This window comes from Trachypithecus francoisi, unplaced genomic scaffold, assembly GCF_009764315.1.
Source record: "Trachypithecus francoisi isolate TF-2019V2 unplaced genomic scaffold, Tfra_2.0 Lachesis_group12, whole genome shotgun sequence".
In the NCBI taxonomy this organism is placed as follows: Eukaryota; Metazoa; Chordata; class Mammalia; order Primates; family Cercopithecidae; genus Trachypithecus; species Trachypithecus francoisi.
In genome coordinates, this window is record NW_022681457.1 from 66,360,359 (window position 1) to 66,374,579 (window position 14,221).

At 40.2% G+C, this 14,221-nt stretch overlaps 1 protein-coding gene across 8 annotated transcripts in view; it reads left to right on the forward strand.

Moving 5' to 3' along the window:
* The window catches only part of ZNF345 (zinc finger protein 345), an 83,955-nt gene that overhangs the window by 29,993 nt on the left and 39,741 nt on the right, over positions 1–14,221 (forward strand). For 6 of the 8 annotated variants that reach the window (XM_033225978.1, XM_033225981.1, XM_033225979.1 and 3 more), the window contains one exon: positions 1,602–3,373. The exons of the other annotated variants lie outside the window; for them this stretch is intronic. In XM_033225978.1, coding sequence (XP_033081869.1) covers positions 1,681–3,147 — 1,467 coding nt within the window. In that variant the 5' untranslated portion in view covers positions 1,602–1,680 and the 3' untranslated portion in view covers positions 3,148–3,373. Of the gene's footprint in view, positions 1–1,601; positions 3,374–14,221 lie in introns of those variants that run through there. 8 annotated transcript variants of the gene reach the window in all.

Consider the following 14,221-nt stretch of genomic DNA (forward strand, 5'->3'; position numbering starts at 1 on the left):
AAGGCCACTGTGGCTACAGCTTATTGTTGGGTGGGGGGGTGCAGAGAGGGATATTAGGTTGTAGAGGCTGGCAGATCACTGAGGAACTTTTACGAGCAAGTTCATTTTGAGCAGAACAGTTCCAGGCTAAATATCACTCTGGGTGCTAAGGGTGCAAAACTGGAAATGCAGGAAGCTAGAAGAAATGCTGCTTTAGTGTCCAAGCAAAAGGTAATTTTGATTTGGATTAGCGAGTTGGAGATTGGAAGAACAATTTCAAGACATATTTAGACCTGCTCTAAACAGGATTGTTATGTGAATTGTAGAAAGAGATTGATGCTGGAATGTTTTCACTTTTTGGGGTTTGAGGTATTAACTCAGGGCCTTAGATAGTATTTTTAAATCCATTCTCTTTCCTAGTCTCTACTTTTGTGGCAAATAAATCTCCCAAAATAATAAGCACTGCACAGTTACTTTATGCAAGAATATAAGTAGATTAGGTGTGATCAGAATCATTCCATAATCATCAAAGATGAGGTTCAGGATATTTATGTATCTTCATCTTTATATATCTTCATCTTTCTTGCAATCTTCTAGTAGTATCACATTGCCTCCTGTCTTGTCTTCCCTTTCCTCTCATGTTAAAACTAGATTCTGTTCCTCTGCTGTAGCCCTTACTGAGCTCCTCCTTCTCTCAATGTTATCATAGAATTTGGAGGCAAACTTAACCATAACAAATCACATTCTAACCACAGATGAATCTTCCCTCTCCATAGTTCATTCCATACTCATTTAGCACATTAGTCTTTCATTCAGAAACTGCTCTCTGTGGATTATTTTCTTTTCTGTCTCCATGAGTTTATCTGCAAATTATGTTTATTACTGAATCATCCCAGATTTTCCACCCCAGGAAAAATGTAGTGCTCCAAACAACCCTGATAATATGAGAATTACCCTCATTTATAAATGTTTATAACACTAGATTCATCTCTTAAGAAATTAAGACAGAGGCCGGGCGCGGTGGCTCAAGCCTGTAATCCCAGCACTTTGGGAGGCCGAGACGGGCGGATCACGAGGTCAGGAGATCGAGACCATCCTGGCTAACACGGTGAAACTTCGTCTCTACTAAAAAAATACAAAAAACTAGCCGGGCGAGGTGGCGGGCGCCTGTAGTCCCAGCTACTCGGGAGGCTGAGGCGGGAGAATGGCGTAAACCTGGGAGGTGGAGCTTGCTTGCAGTGAGCTGAGATCCAGCCACTGCACTCCAGCCTGGGCGACAGAGCGAGACTCCGTCTCAAAAAAAAAAAAAAAAAAAAGAAATCAAGACAGGGCCAAGACATCTGTATAATTACCAAGCTTTCAAAGTCTACAGGGAACTTTAAACTACTGTTTAAAAATAATCTGTTTCCTGAATACCTCCTTCACTTTCTAGTCTGACTTTTACTGATTTTCTCTGCTTTCCTAATCTGTTTGTCAATTGCCCCAGTCATGATGTGAGAACTGTATAAGCAACTCAATTTTTTATGAAAATTAAGTTGTGGTTGTCTTTCGTATCTATTATAAACGTTTAATCTCTCCCAGAACACAAAAAAGTGAATGTTTGCTTTTATATTTTCTTTCAGACTGTGAATCAAAGTTGAGACCAAGAAATTATTTCTGAAAAAGGATATTTATGGAATAGAATCATCCTGATGGGAGATAATGGAAAACCTTACAAAACACAGCATTGAGTGTTCAAGTTTCAGAGGTGATTGGGAATGTAAAAGCCAGTTTGAGAGAAAACAGGGATCTCAGGAAGGACATTTCAGTGAAATGATATTTACTCCTGAAGACATGCCCACTTTCAGTATCCAACATCAGAGAATTCATACTGATGAGAAACTCCTTGAATGTAAGGAATGTGGGAAGGATTTTAGTTTTGTATCGGTCCTTATTCGACATCAGCGAATTCATACTGGTGAGAAACCTTATGAATGCAAAGAATGTGGCAAGGCCTTTGGTAGTGGTGCAAACCTTGCTTACCATCAAAGAATTCACACTGGTGAGAAGCCTTTTGAATGTAAAGAATGTGGGAAGGCCTTTGGTAGTGGCTCAAACCTTACTCACCATCAGAGAATTCATACTGGTGAGAAACCCTATGAATGTAAGGAATGTGGGAAAGCCTTTAGTTTTGGATCAGGCCTTATTCGACATCAGATCATTCACAGTGGTGAAAAGCCTTATGAGTGTAAGGAATGTGGGAAGTCCTTTAGTTTTGAATCAGCCCTTACTCGGCATCACAGAATTCACACAGGTGAGAAACCTTATGAATGTATAGATTGTGGTAAAGCCTTTGGCAGTGGTTCAAACCTTACTCAACATCGGCGGATTCATACTGGTGAGAAACCTTATGAGTGCAAAGCATGTGGAATGGCCTTTAGCAGTGGTTCAGCCCTTACTCGGCATCAGAGAATTCATACCGGTGAGAAACCATACATATGTAATGAATGTGGGAAGGCCTTTAGTTTTGGATCAGCCCTTACACGACATCAAAGAATTCATACTGGCGAGAAACCTTATGTGTGTAAGGAATGTGGGAAGGCTTTTAATAGTGGCTCAGATCTCACTCAACATCAGAGAATTCACACTGGTGAGAAACCGTATGAGTGTAAAGAGTGTGAGAAAGCCTTTAGAAGTGGTTCAAAACTTATTCAGCATCAAAGAATGCATACTGGTGAGAAACCTTACGAATGTAAGGAATGCGGGAAGACCTTTAGTAGTGGTTCAGACCTTACTCAACATCACAGAATTCATACTGGTGAGAAACCCTATGAATGTAAGGAATGTGGGAAGGCCTTTGGTAGTGGCTCAAAACTTATCCAACACCAGTTAATCCATACTGGTGAAAGACCCTATGAATGTAAAGAATGTGGAAAGTCCTTTAGTAGTGGTTCAGCTCTTAATCGGCACCAGAGAATACACACTGGTGAGAAACCCTATGAATGTAGGGAGTGTGGGAAAGCTTTTTGTAGTGGCTCAAGCCTTACTCAGCATCAGAGAATTCATACAGGTGAGAAACCTTATGAATGTAAGAACTGTGGGAAGGCTTATGGGAGGGGTTCAGAGTTTCAGCAACATAAGAAAAGTCATAATGGTAAGAAACTCTGTGAATTGGAGACTATAAATTGAAATTATGTGCTGAAGGAAGGACTCTAAACATATGACATAAGAAAATTCATAGTGGTGAAAATCTCTACAAATAGAACTAAGGTACAAATGCCTTACTTATGCTTCACAGGTTAGTCAGTCTAAGAAAATTTATACAGGAAAAAAATCACCCCAAATAAAATAAATATTTGAAGATCCTTATCTATATTCATTCCTTCATTACTTTGGAAAATTCTTTTTTTTTTTTTTTTTTTTTGAGACGGAGTCTCGCTCTGTCGCCCAGGCTGGAGTGCAGTGGCCGGATCTCAGCTCACTGCAAGCTCCGCCTCCCGGGTTTATGCCATTCTCCTGCCTCAGCCTCCGGAGTAGCTGGGACTACAGGCGCCCGCCACCTCGCCCGGCTAGTTTTTTGTATTTTTTAGTAGAGACGGGGTTTCACCGTGTTAGCCAGGATGGTCTCGATCTCCTGACCTCGTGTTCCACCCGCCTCGGCCTCCCAAAGTGCTGGGATTACAGGCTTGAGCCACCGCGCCCGGCCTACTTTGGAAAATTCTTACTTGTGAATATTAAAAATGAAAAAAAATCATTTATTGTATTTTGCCTCTATTTTAAACATTGCAAAACTCATTTCTGGGTTAACACTACTATATTTTTTCAATGATCTTTTTTTGGTATTATACAGAATTACTGATTCATCTAAAAGTTATTTATTGCAAGTCTAAATTTATCCTTTTCTTCTTTCCTGATTATTGTCCTAACACCATTTATTCAATAACCTTGTCCATTTCATATTGTTTTGTATCGACTATTTGATGGTAAGTTACATTTGTATTCACATAAAGTTTGGATATCAGGTTGGTGGGTTTTTTTTTTTTTTCTTTTTTTTTTTTTTGAGACAGAGTCTCACTCTTTTGCCAGGCTGGAGTACAATCTCGGTTCACTGCAACCTCCACCTCCCGGGTTCAAGTGATTCTCCTTCCTCAGCCTGCCGAGTAGCTGGGGCTACAGGTGCCCGCCACCACGCCCGGCTAATTTTTTGTATTTTCATTAGAGATGGGGTTTCACCATGTTGGCCAGGATTGTCTCGATCTCTTGACCTCGTGATCCATCGGCCTCAGCGTCCCAAAGTGCTGGAATTACAGGCATGAGCCACCGCGCCTGGCCCAGTGTTTGTTTTTTAAATTTGCGTATATGTATCTATGTTTCATCTTGTTTATGGTGAATAACTGTTACTTTTAAGTATCCTTTAATACCTGTACCTTTTGTTTTAGAAGATTGTTTACTTTCCTTTTATAAAATTATACTCTCCATTCTGCAAAACAGCTTTCCCTCATCATAATGTAGATAAGAAGAAAAAAAGGATATGGTTACCTGTAATCTTACCAATCACAGATAATCACTGTCAAACTTTTGGAGCAAATCCTTTAATACTATCTCTCTCATTGTTTTGGAAACAAGGCGTGATTATGCTATACTACAACCAGCCCTTAGTATTTTTTGTCTGTAAATATGTTGTTACCATTTTATTGGCTTTATAGTATTCACCTGTCTTTATCAAACCCCAATTTTGTCAAATATTAAAAATTTTGCCATTACAAACACTTACCTTGATGGTCCCTTTTCAGTGTGTCTGCATTATTTATTTATTGTTCATTTCAGAGATAATATGTCAATTGCTTTTGCATATAAAAGATTTTTACATTACAGATAAAGCCGGCCTTTCCTTTGAGCAGCATTCCTGGCCTCAGTTCCTTTCCATTGTTAACCAATTTACTTATTCTTCTAGATCCTTTTATATGCATCTGTAACATACCTATGATAATGTGGGTAGAATCAGAATACCTAAGAGCCTTATTGTGTGGATTCTATAATTGTGCCTATCACATAATAAATGCTTAGTGAATGTTACCCATCACCATTATCTTCTCGAGCTTCATTTTTATTATTTATAGAAAAACTTTTAGCCATGATCCATACCTTACTCAACAACAGAGACCCTGTAATGGAGAAAGACATTTATTTAAATGAATGTAGGCAAAGTTTGACTGACATTAATTCCTTGTTGAATAAGAATATTTGCTGCCAGGCACAGTGGCTCACGCCTGTAATTTCAGCACTTTGGGAGGCCAAGGTGGGTGAATCACTTGAGGTCAGGAGCCTAGCCAACGTGGTGAAACCCCATCTCTATTAAAAATACAAAAATTAGTCAGGCATGGTGGCGTGTGCCTGTAGTTCCAGGTACTTCGGAGGCTGAGGCATAAGGATTGCTTGAACCTGGGAGGTGGAGGTTGCAGTGAAACAAGATCGCACCACTGAACTCCAACCTGGGTGACAGAGCAAGGTTCTGTCTCAGAAAAAATAAAAATAAAAAAAATTCATTTGTCTTACAGAAAATATAATAAGATTACAAAGTGTGAGAAGACAAATACACTATAAAATTTGTACCAGGGTAGAAGTAAAAAAACTATGGCAGTATTCTCCATTGAAATCCAAATACTAATTCAGTACTCATCTGCATGATTCTTTGCTTAAAAATAAAATGCAGGCAGGCACAGTAACTCATGCCTGCAGTCCCAGCACTTTGCGAGGCTTAGGCAGGAGAATTGCTGGAAGCCTGGTGTTTGAGACCAGCCTGGGTGACATAGCAAGCCCCCGTCTCTACAATAAAAGTTTTAAAAAGAATGAGCCAGGCATGGTGGCCTCCAGCTACTAGAGGCTGCAGTGGGAGGACCAGCTGAGCCCAGGAATTCAAGGCCTCAGTGCGCTATTATTGTGCCACCGCACTCTAGCCTGGACAACAGAGTAAGACCCTGTCTCTAAAAATGAATAAATTAATTAAAATCAAATAAATTTTTTTTTTTTTTTGAGGCGGAGTCTCGCTCTGCCGCCCGGACTGGAGTGCAGTGGCCGGATCTCAGCTCACTGCAAGCTCCGCCTCCCGGGTTCACGCCATTCTCCTGCCTCAGCCTCCCGAGTAGCTGGGACTACAGGCGCCCGCCACTTCGCCCGGCTAGTTTTTGTATTTTTAGTAGAGATGGGGTTTCACCGTGTTAGCCAGGATGGTCTCGATCTCCTGACCTCGTGATCCGCCCGTCTCGGCCTCCCAAAGTGCTGGGATTACAGGCTTGAGCCACCGCGCCCGGCCCAAAATCAAATAAATTATTTTTTAAATAAATGGCACTGAATAGATTACATAGCAAAACTTGTGAGGACCTGTAATATAGAGAGGAAATTTTATAGCTCTAAATTCATTCGTTAGAATATTAAAGAAATTGTAAATAAAGAAACCAAGCATATAACCCAAGATGTTGGAGAAAGAATAACTACAACAAAAACCCTAAGGAAAATGGGAGAGAAAAATAATTTTAGAATAAAAAAATCTAGATCAATAATCACAACCTGCTGTTTTGAAAACAAAATAGTAGCAGTTCTCATAAATAAAGGTATATGAACATGAATGCAAAAATGACATTGCTCTACAGACTTTACAGATTACAGGTTGAGCATCCTTAATTTGAAAATTCAAAATCTGAAATGCTGCATATTCCAAAACTTTTTGAGCTCGACATGATGCTCAAAGATAATTTCAGACTTTTGGATTAAGTATGCTTACCTGGGCCGGGCGCGGTGGCTCAAGCCTGTAATCCCAGCACTTTGGGAGGCCGAGATGGGCGGATCACAAGGTCAGGAGATCGAGACCATCCTGGCTAATACGGTGAAACCCCGTCTCTACTAAAGAATACAAAAAACTAGCCGGGCGACGAGGCGGGCGCCTGTAGTCCCAGCTACTTGGGAGGCGGAGGCAGGAGAATGGCGTAAACCCGGGAGGCGGAGCTTGCAGTGAGCCGAGATCCCGCCACCGCACTCCAGCCTGGGCGACAGAGCCAGACTCTGTCTCAAAAAAAAAAAAAAAAAAAAAAAAAAAAAGTATGCTTACCTGGTAAGTGTAATGCTAATATTCCAAAATCCAAAACACTTCAGGGTCCCAAGCATTTTGGATAAGGGATACTCAGCTTATGTTTATTACTATTACATGTAACCTTTTAATAATTATTTTGAAAATTAAAATGAACATTTTAGTAAAAGGATTTTAATCACGAGAATTGACTCAAAGTGGCATAGAAATGGGTATTATATAAGGGATATAAAGCAAAAACTATATCTAGGAAGGCTGGGGAAAAAAATTCTGTGGCCAAAATCTCCTTTATACTCCCTTACCTCCCAGTCAGGTCCCTTGAGTGAATATTTCGGCATTCAATCACATTTTGCGTCGGAAAGAACAAAAGATGAAAATATGTCAGCATTAGTATATTTTATAATTTTTAAATTTGAGATAATTAGATCTTTTAATTTTTAAAAGATATGGAAAAGAAATGATTAAAAACAGACTAACTTATGAACTTTTTTTTTTTTTTTGAGACGGAGTCTGGCTCTGTCACCCAGGCTGGAGTGCGGTGGCCGGATCTCAGCTCACTGCAAGCTCCGCCTTCCAGGTTTACGCCATTCTCCTGCCTCAGCCTCCCAAGTAGCTGGGACTACAGGCGCCCGCCTCGTCGCCCGGCTAGTTTTTTGTATTCTTTAGTAGAGACGGGGTTTCACCGTATTAGCCAGGGTGGTCGCGAGCTCCTGACCTTGTGATCCGCCCGTCTCGGCCTCCCAAAGTGCTAGGATTACAGGCTTGAGCCACCGAGCCCGGCCTTTAACTTATGAACTCTTAAGATGCCACATATAAAATGCATCACTTTAAATATACAACTAATTTTTAAAATCCTGCAGATTAATCTGTTGTAGATATATATTGAATCCCACTTTCAGAGCCTAAAATGTTGGGTAAAAAGTGCATTTTAGAACTGATAAACTACTTCATCAATGATTTTAATGGTTTCTTTAGATTTTCAAATTTGTTGATATTGGCAAACATAATTGGCTTTCAGTTTTCAGTCTCTCTATATATTTGTATTTCTATTCATAGTTTTATTTTTAAACCACTTTATTTTTCTAAATTGATTTGAAAGAGTCCCATTCATTTTACTTGTTTTTTTTTTAAAAAATCTTATCTGGGTTTTCTTTATGCTTTTGACTATTTTTGTTTCCTTTTTCTATTTCGAAAATATATTTCACTATTTTCTTTTTATCTGTGTGTATTTCTGTTGAGTACTTGTGCTTAGTTAATATATTTCAGTCCCTTTTAAATTGAAAGCATTTAAGGCTACAAGATTTCCTTTGAAAATTGCTATATCTGGGGCCCATAGTTTTTCTTCTTCTTCTTTTTTGAGATAGAGTCTCGCTCTGTCACCAGGCTGGAGTGCAGTGGTGTGATCTCGGCTCACTACAGCCTCCACCTCCCAGGTTCAAGCAACTTTCCTGCCTCAGCCTCCTGAGTAGCTGGGACTACAGGTGTGCGTCACCACGCCCGGTTAATTTTTGTATTTTTTAGTAGAGATGGGGTTTCACCATGTTGGCCAGGATGGTCTCGATCTCTTGACCTTGTGAACTGCCCGCCTCAGCCTCCCAAAGTGCTGGGATTACAGGCGTCAGCCACCACGCCTGGCCCCATAGTTTTTTAAAAAATTAACTTCTAGATCATTCTTATTTTAATCTTGATTTCTTTTTGATTCACTAGTTACGTAGGTGTCTGTATGTTTGTGTGTGTTTCTAAATTTTCAAAAACTTGTGAAAAAGATTTAGCATATGAAATTGTGCGTGATCTGTGCAACTTCATTAAAATGTTAAAACATTAATTTATTATTTTTGGCCAAATACAGGTTAGGTTTTTAATATGTTTTATAGATTTATGATGTGAAATGATATATATTCTCTATAAAACACAAAGTTCTATTTAATTATATTAAGCTTGGTGATTACATTATTTATATATCCTCTGATTATTTTATTTGTTTAGTTCTGAAAAGTGGGCACAAAATGCCCATCTATATTATTTCAAGGTCTTCGGTTAATACAGAGGTTTTTTTATGTTTGATTGCTGTATTTTTTCACTATGATGTTGAATTCCGATTTCTCTAATATTGAAAATTCTTTGGCCAGTAGAGCCACACTAGGTCTGTTGTGTGTCAGCTTGTTCTAGGTATATGTCCTTATAAACACCATCTAGTTAGTGTTTTATTTTTAACCCAATTTGTTTTTGTCTTTTAATTGGAGCACATCATATATCTATAGGCAGGCTTACTCAATTCCTGTGAAATCACCTTTTAAAATATATTTTTCTATTAAAGAGCAGAAAAGTAACTAAAATTCTCAAACTCTGTTGCTTTTTCCTATGTAGCTACTCGTCATGGTCATTAATGCATTGTTTCTCTTCATCTCTCTGTTCCCTAAAGATTGAAGTTTTCTAAGACTCAGCCTTTGACACATTTACTATTTATACTTATTTGTTCCTTGGTGATTTCACCCCAATGGGTTTGTTTCCCTTGAACTCCACACTCATTACATTCAGTAGCCTTCTCTACACTTCTACTTGAATTCATTTTTATTTAGGTATATAAAATACTGATGGTAATAGCATAAATCCTAAGTGTTATACTTGATGAAGTAATATTGTACACCTATGTAAGCACTGCTCAGACTGACATACATTTACAGCCTAAGAAGGCTTCTTTGTGCTGCTTTGCTATTAATACTCCACTGCCCAGAAATAACCCCTCTCCTAATTTCCGTAACCACAGATAAGCTTACATGTTTTTTCAATTCAGGTAAATGGAATAGTACACTGAACCCTTTTTTTGTATGGTTTCTTTTGCTCAACATTATTTCATGCAACAATAAGGATGGCTCTCTCAGACATAATAGATTATTCATTTTTATTTATGTAGTGTTTTATGGGAATTGCATTGAGTTAGGGAAACTGCAGTCTGAGGGAAAATTTTCCAGAAGACTGCGCTCATTTTAGACACCAGCCACAAGTTCAGAGGTTCCAAGGACTACCTATACTTCAGACCAGCTGACTACAAATTTGGGAGTTGTCATGACTACCCTTGATAATTCAGTATAATAATTCACAGAACGCAAGAGAATAGTATACTTATGATTACAACTTTATTAGTTTATTTTTATTTTTTTATTTTTTTTGAGACGGAGTCTTGCTGTTTTCACCCCGGCTGGAGTGCAGTGGCACGATCTTGGCTCACTGCAACCTCCCTGCTCCTGGGTTCAAGCGATTCTCCAGCCTCAGCCTCCTGAGTAGCTGGGATTACAGGTGCCTGCCACCACACCCAGCTAATTTTTGTACTTTTAGTAGAGACGAGGTTTCACCATGTTGGCCAGGCTGGTCTCAAACTCCTGACCTCAAGTGATCTGCCCGCCTCGGCCTCCCAAAGTGCTGGGATTACAGGCGTGGGCCACCGCACCTGGCCTATGATTACAGATTTATTATAGTGAAAGGGTACAAATTACAACTAGCCAGAGGAAGAGACACATAGAATAAGTCTAAGAGGGGTCCAAAGATGAATCTTCTGGTCATCCTATCTCTATGGAGTCCTGGATGGTGATACCTCCTTCCATCTACAATGTGGAATAATAAAATAGAGTGTTGCAATCCAGGGAAGCTCACCTTAGCCTTTGGTTTCCAGTGTTTTTTTTGAGGTTTGATAACATACTGCCCTGCCCACATAGCTGACCTTTGTCTTTCTGCCCTTCTTGCTGGTTTGTCTAGTACTGTTTGTCTGCCATCTCCAGAAGTCAAAACTGAGATAGCATGTCTCAAAGCACTCATCATAAATCACATGTTATACTGTTGGGTGGCCAAAAAAGCGCCCAGCCAAACCAAGACACTGCTATCGGGCAGGACATTCCAGAGGCCTAGAGATTACCTCCCAGTACTCACAGCAAAGGCAACACCTCTCTTTGGGTGAAGTTAATTTATCACTATACAGGAATATACTTTGATTTACTCATTCTTTGGTTGATGGGTATCTATATTGTTTCTATAGCTCTGGGAACCTTCTTATACGTGTCTTTATGTAGACATATTTACTCTTTTCTATTGGCGGTATACTTCAGAATGGAATTGCTGAGTCAGAGATAGGCCTATATTTAGTAAATGTTAGTTTTCCAAAGTGATTGCACAAATTTACACTCCCACAAAGAATCTGTAAGGGTTTCATTTGCTCTATATCCTCTTCACACTTAGTATTGTATAGTCATTCTAATGGGACTATACTAATATATTAGTTACTATAGTTATATATAGAAATATATAACTGTTATGTAAGTATGTAGAAAGTTGTATTTTCACTTCCTAATGACTAATAATGTTGAATACCTTTTCATATGCTTGCTTACTAGCTTTTTTGGTATCTTGTATGCAGGGTTGGTTAGACTTTGGCCGTTTTAAATGCATATCGTGTCTTTTCCTTATTGCTTTGTGTGAGTTCTTTGTGTATTTTGGATCTGGATCTGAGTTGATATGTATGTTGCAAATACCTTTTGCTCTGTGGCATGCATTTCCACTCTCTTAAAGGTATGGGTTGATGAATTGGAGTTTTTAATTTTAATTAACTCCTGTTTATCAGCCTTTTTCTATATATGGCTAGAACTTTGAGTCTTAAATGTTTGTGTGTGTGTGTGTGTGTGTTTTTCATGCCTACAAACTCATGAAGGCATTCTTTCTTCCCCTAGAGGTTTTATTTCACCACTCACATCTTGCCTGGGATTACAGGCGTGAGCCACCGTGCCTGGCCTATGATTACAACTTTATTATAGTGAAAGGATACATATTTCTTTTTTTTTTTTTTTTTTTTGAGACGGAGTCTGGCTCTGTCGCCCAGGCTGGAGTGCAGTGGCCGGATCTCAGCTCACTGCAAGCTCCGCCTCCCGGGTTTACGCCATTCTCCTGCCTCAGCCTCCCGAGTAGCTGGGACTACAGGCGCCCACCACCTCACCCGGCTAGTTTTTTTTTTTGTATTTTTTTTTAGTAGAGACGGGGTTTCACCATATTAGCCAGGATGGTCTCGATCTCCTGACCTTGTGATCCGCCCGTCTCGGCCTCCCAAAGTGCTGGGATTACAGGCTTGAGCCACCGCGCCCGGCCAAGGATACATATTTCAACAAGCCACGGGAAGAGACACATAGAATGAAGTCTGAGACAAGTTTGGTGTACAGTATGAGATTTAGTGGGTCAAGTTTAATTATCAGTACTCCTGCAGATATCCAAGTTAATCCAGCATTATGTATTGAAAAGTAAATTCTTTCCCCCCGGTTATATTGCAATTCTACCCACCTCTCATCACCTTTCCTGATAACATCCTGATCCTAACCATGGCTATATGTTACTTAGATATTTATAATAACCTCCTGATTTGTCTGTTTGTGTAGCCTTCAGGGCGTTCACAACAGCATAGCCACAGTGATTTAGATGTTATCACTTCTGTGCTCAGTTTCTGGAAAATTTGAGCAATAAATACCCAAAGTATAAAATAAATATCCATGCATTCATACTGATATGACTGTATTATCAGATAAATAACTAAATAAATGGAGGAGATAAATCTCCATTACAGAATTCCAAATACTTTATGCAGATATTCCGCCCTCAGGGAAGTGGAGCATAGCCCCCTGCTCCTTAAGTACGTGCTGTGCATAGTGACTTCCAAAGACTACTGTATGGGAAAAGGGAGAAAAGAGTAACTTCACACTGGAGAAACTTGACAAACACTCCCTCACTCAGGTGATCAAGACCAACAAAAAGTCATCATGCTGTGTCCCGACCAGCGGGATCATTAACACAGACCTTGGAGGAGGGGGTGGGAATTTAGAGAGACAAGAGACACAAGAAATGGAGACAAGACAGTATTCTGATCAAGTCTCATTTAATGGCGGTGGTGTAATGCCTTATATATGCTGCCAGGTAAGAGGAAGGGCTCAGAGCAGGAGGGGAGGGGAATAATGAGAGACGTCACCAGACGCATGCTCGGTAGACTTAGTCTTTCCCGGGCGCGGGAGGTTATCTACGCGCGGGCGGGAAAAGTTCGCGCGCGCGGGTAAAGTTGATGATGAAGAACCAGGAAGTGCGCCATCTTGTCTCCACAATGCAGAGCTTAAGCAACAGAGGCCGCGGCAATTTCCGAGCCTCACGGCTCCGGACAGGTCCCCCTTTTTTATATTATTAAACGACTAGAAGATATTCCCTCGGGAACTGCGCCTGTCTTAGGTTGGAGTGACACATCTCTTCACTGGTACCCGTCATGGGATTAGGCAGTAGCTATGACGGCCCTCCTGTCTTAGGTTAGTGAGAGATGACACTCTCTTACCCGTCATTGGCTGTCCAGTTCAGCGCACAAGGAAGGTGGTTTATAGCAAGTGTAAGTATGGACCACCGTGATCTTCTTGTTCAAGGCGATGATAATGGACCTGTATGGGTTTGGCTTGGATGGCCTCGATTTGTTGCTTAATGAATGTCATGAGCTTATTGAAGATTATAGGCCCCAAAGAGAGTAAGAGCAATAGGCAAAGCAGGGGGCCCAATAACGGTATGATATAAGGGAGGAGTCCATGGAACCCAGTCCAAAACGGGTTATCAGTCATTTCTTTTCGTCGTTTTTCTAGGTCTTCTTGTAGACGCTTGATTTTATCTCTGACGATCCCGGACTTGTTGGCGTAAAAACAGCATTTTTCCTGTAGAGCCAAGCAGATACCTCCCTGTTCGGCAGTTAATAAATCTAGGCCTCTCCTATTTTGAAGCACTACTTCTGCCAGGGAATCTACTTGATCTTGTAGATCCTGTATAGTACTTGAGATGGCCTGCATATCTGAGATCAATTGGCGAGACAATTTGGTGTATTGAGTAACAGAGACCCCTAGGCTTGAAACCCCAGTTGTTACGGCAGTAGTGATGCCTAATCCTACAAGTAAGGGGATAAATTGTATTGCCCTTTTGGCTCTTCCCAAAAAATGATCTATAGCTGGAATAGGTACAGGTTCATCTCCAGGGATAATGTCTATATCTGGCAGAAGAGTGGCTAGGATACAAAGTCCTGTCCAGTTTGTGGGCAAATATGTATATGCTCTATTGTTTCCGCATATAAAAACTGAACTGTTTGGGGCGCACAGCGAATGAGAAACATTAGTGATAATAGGGCAA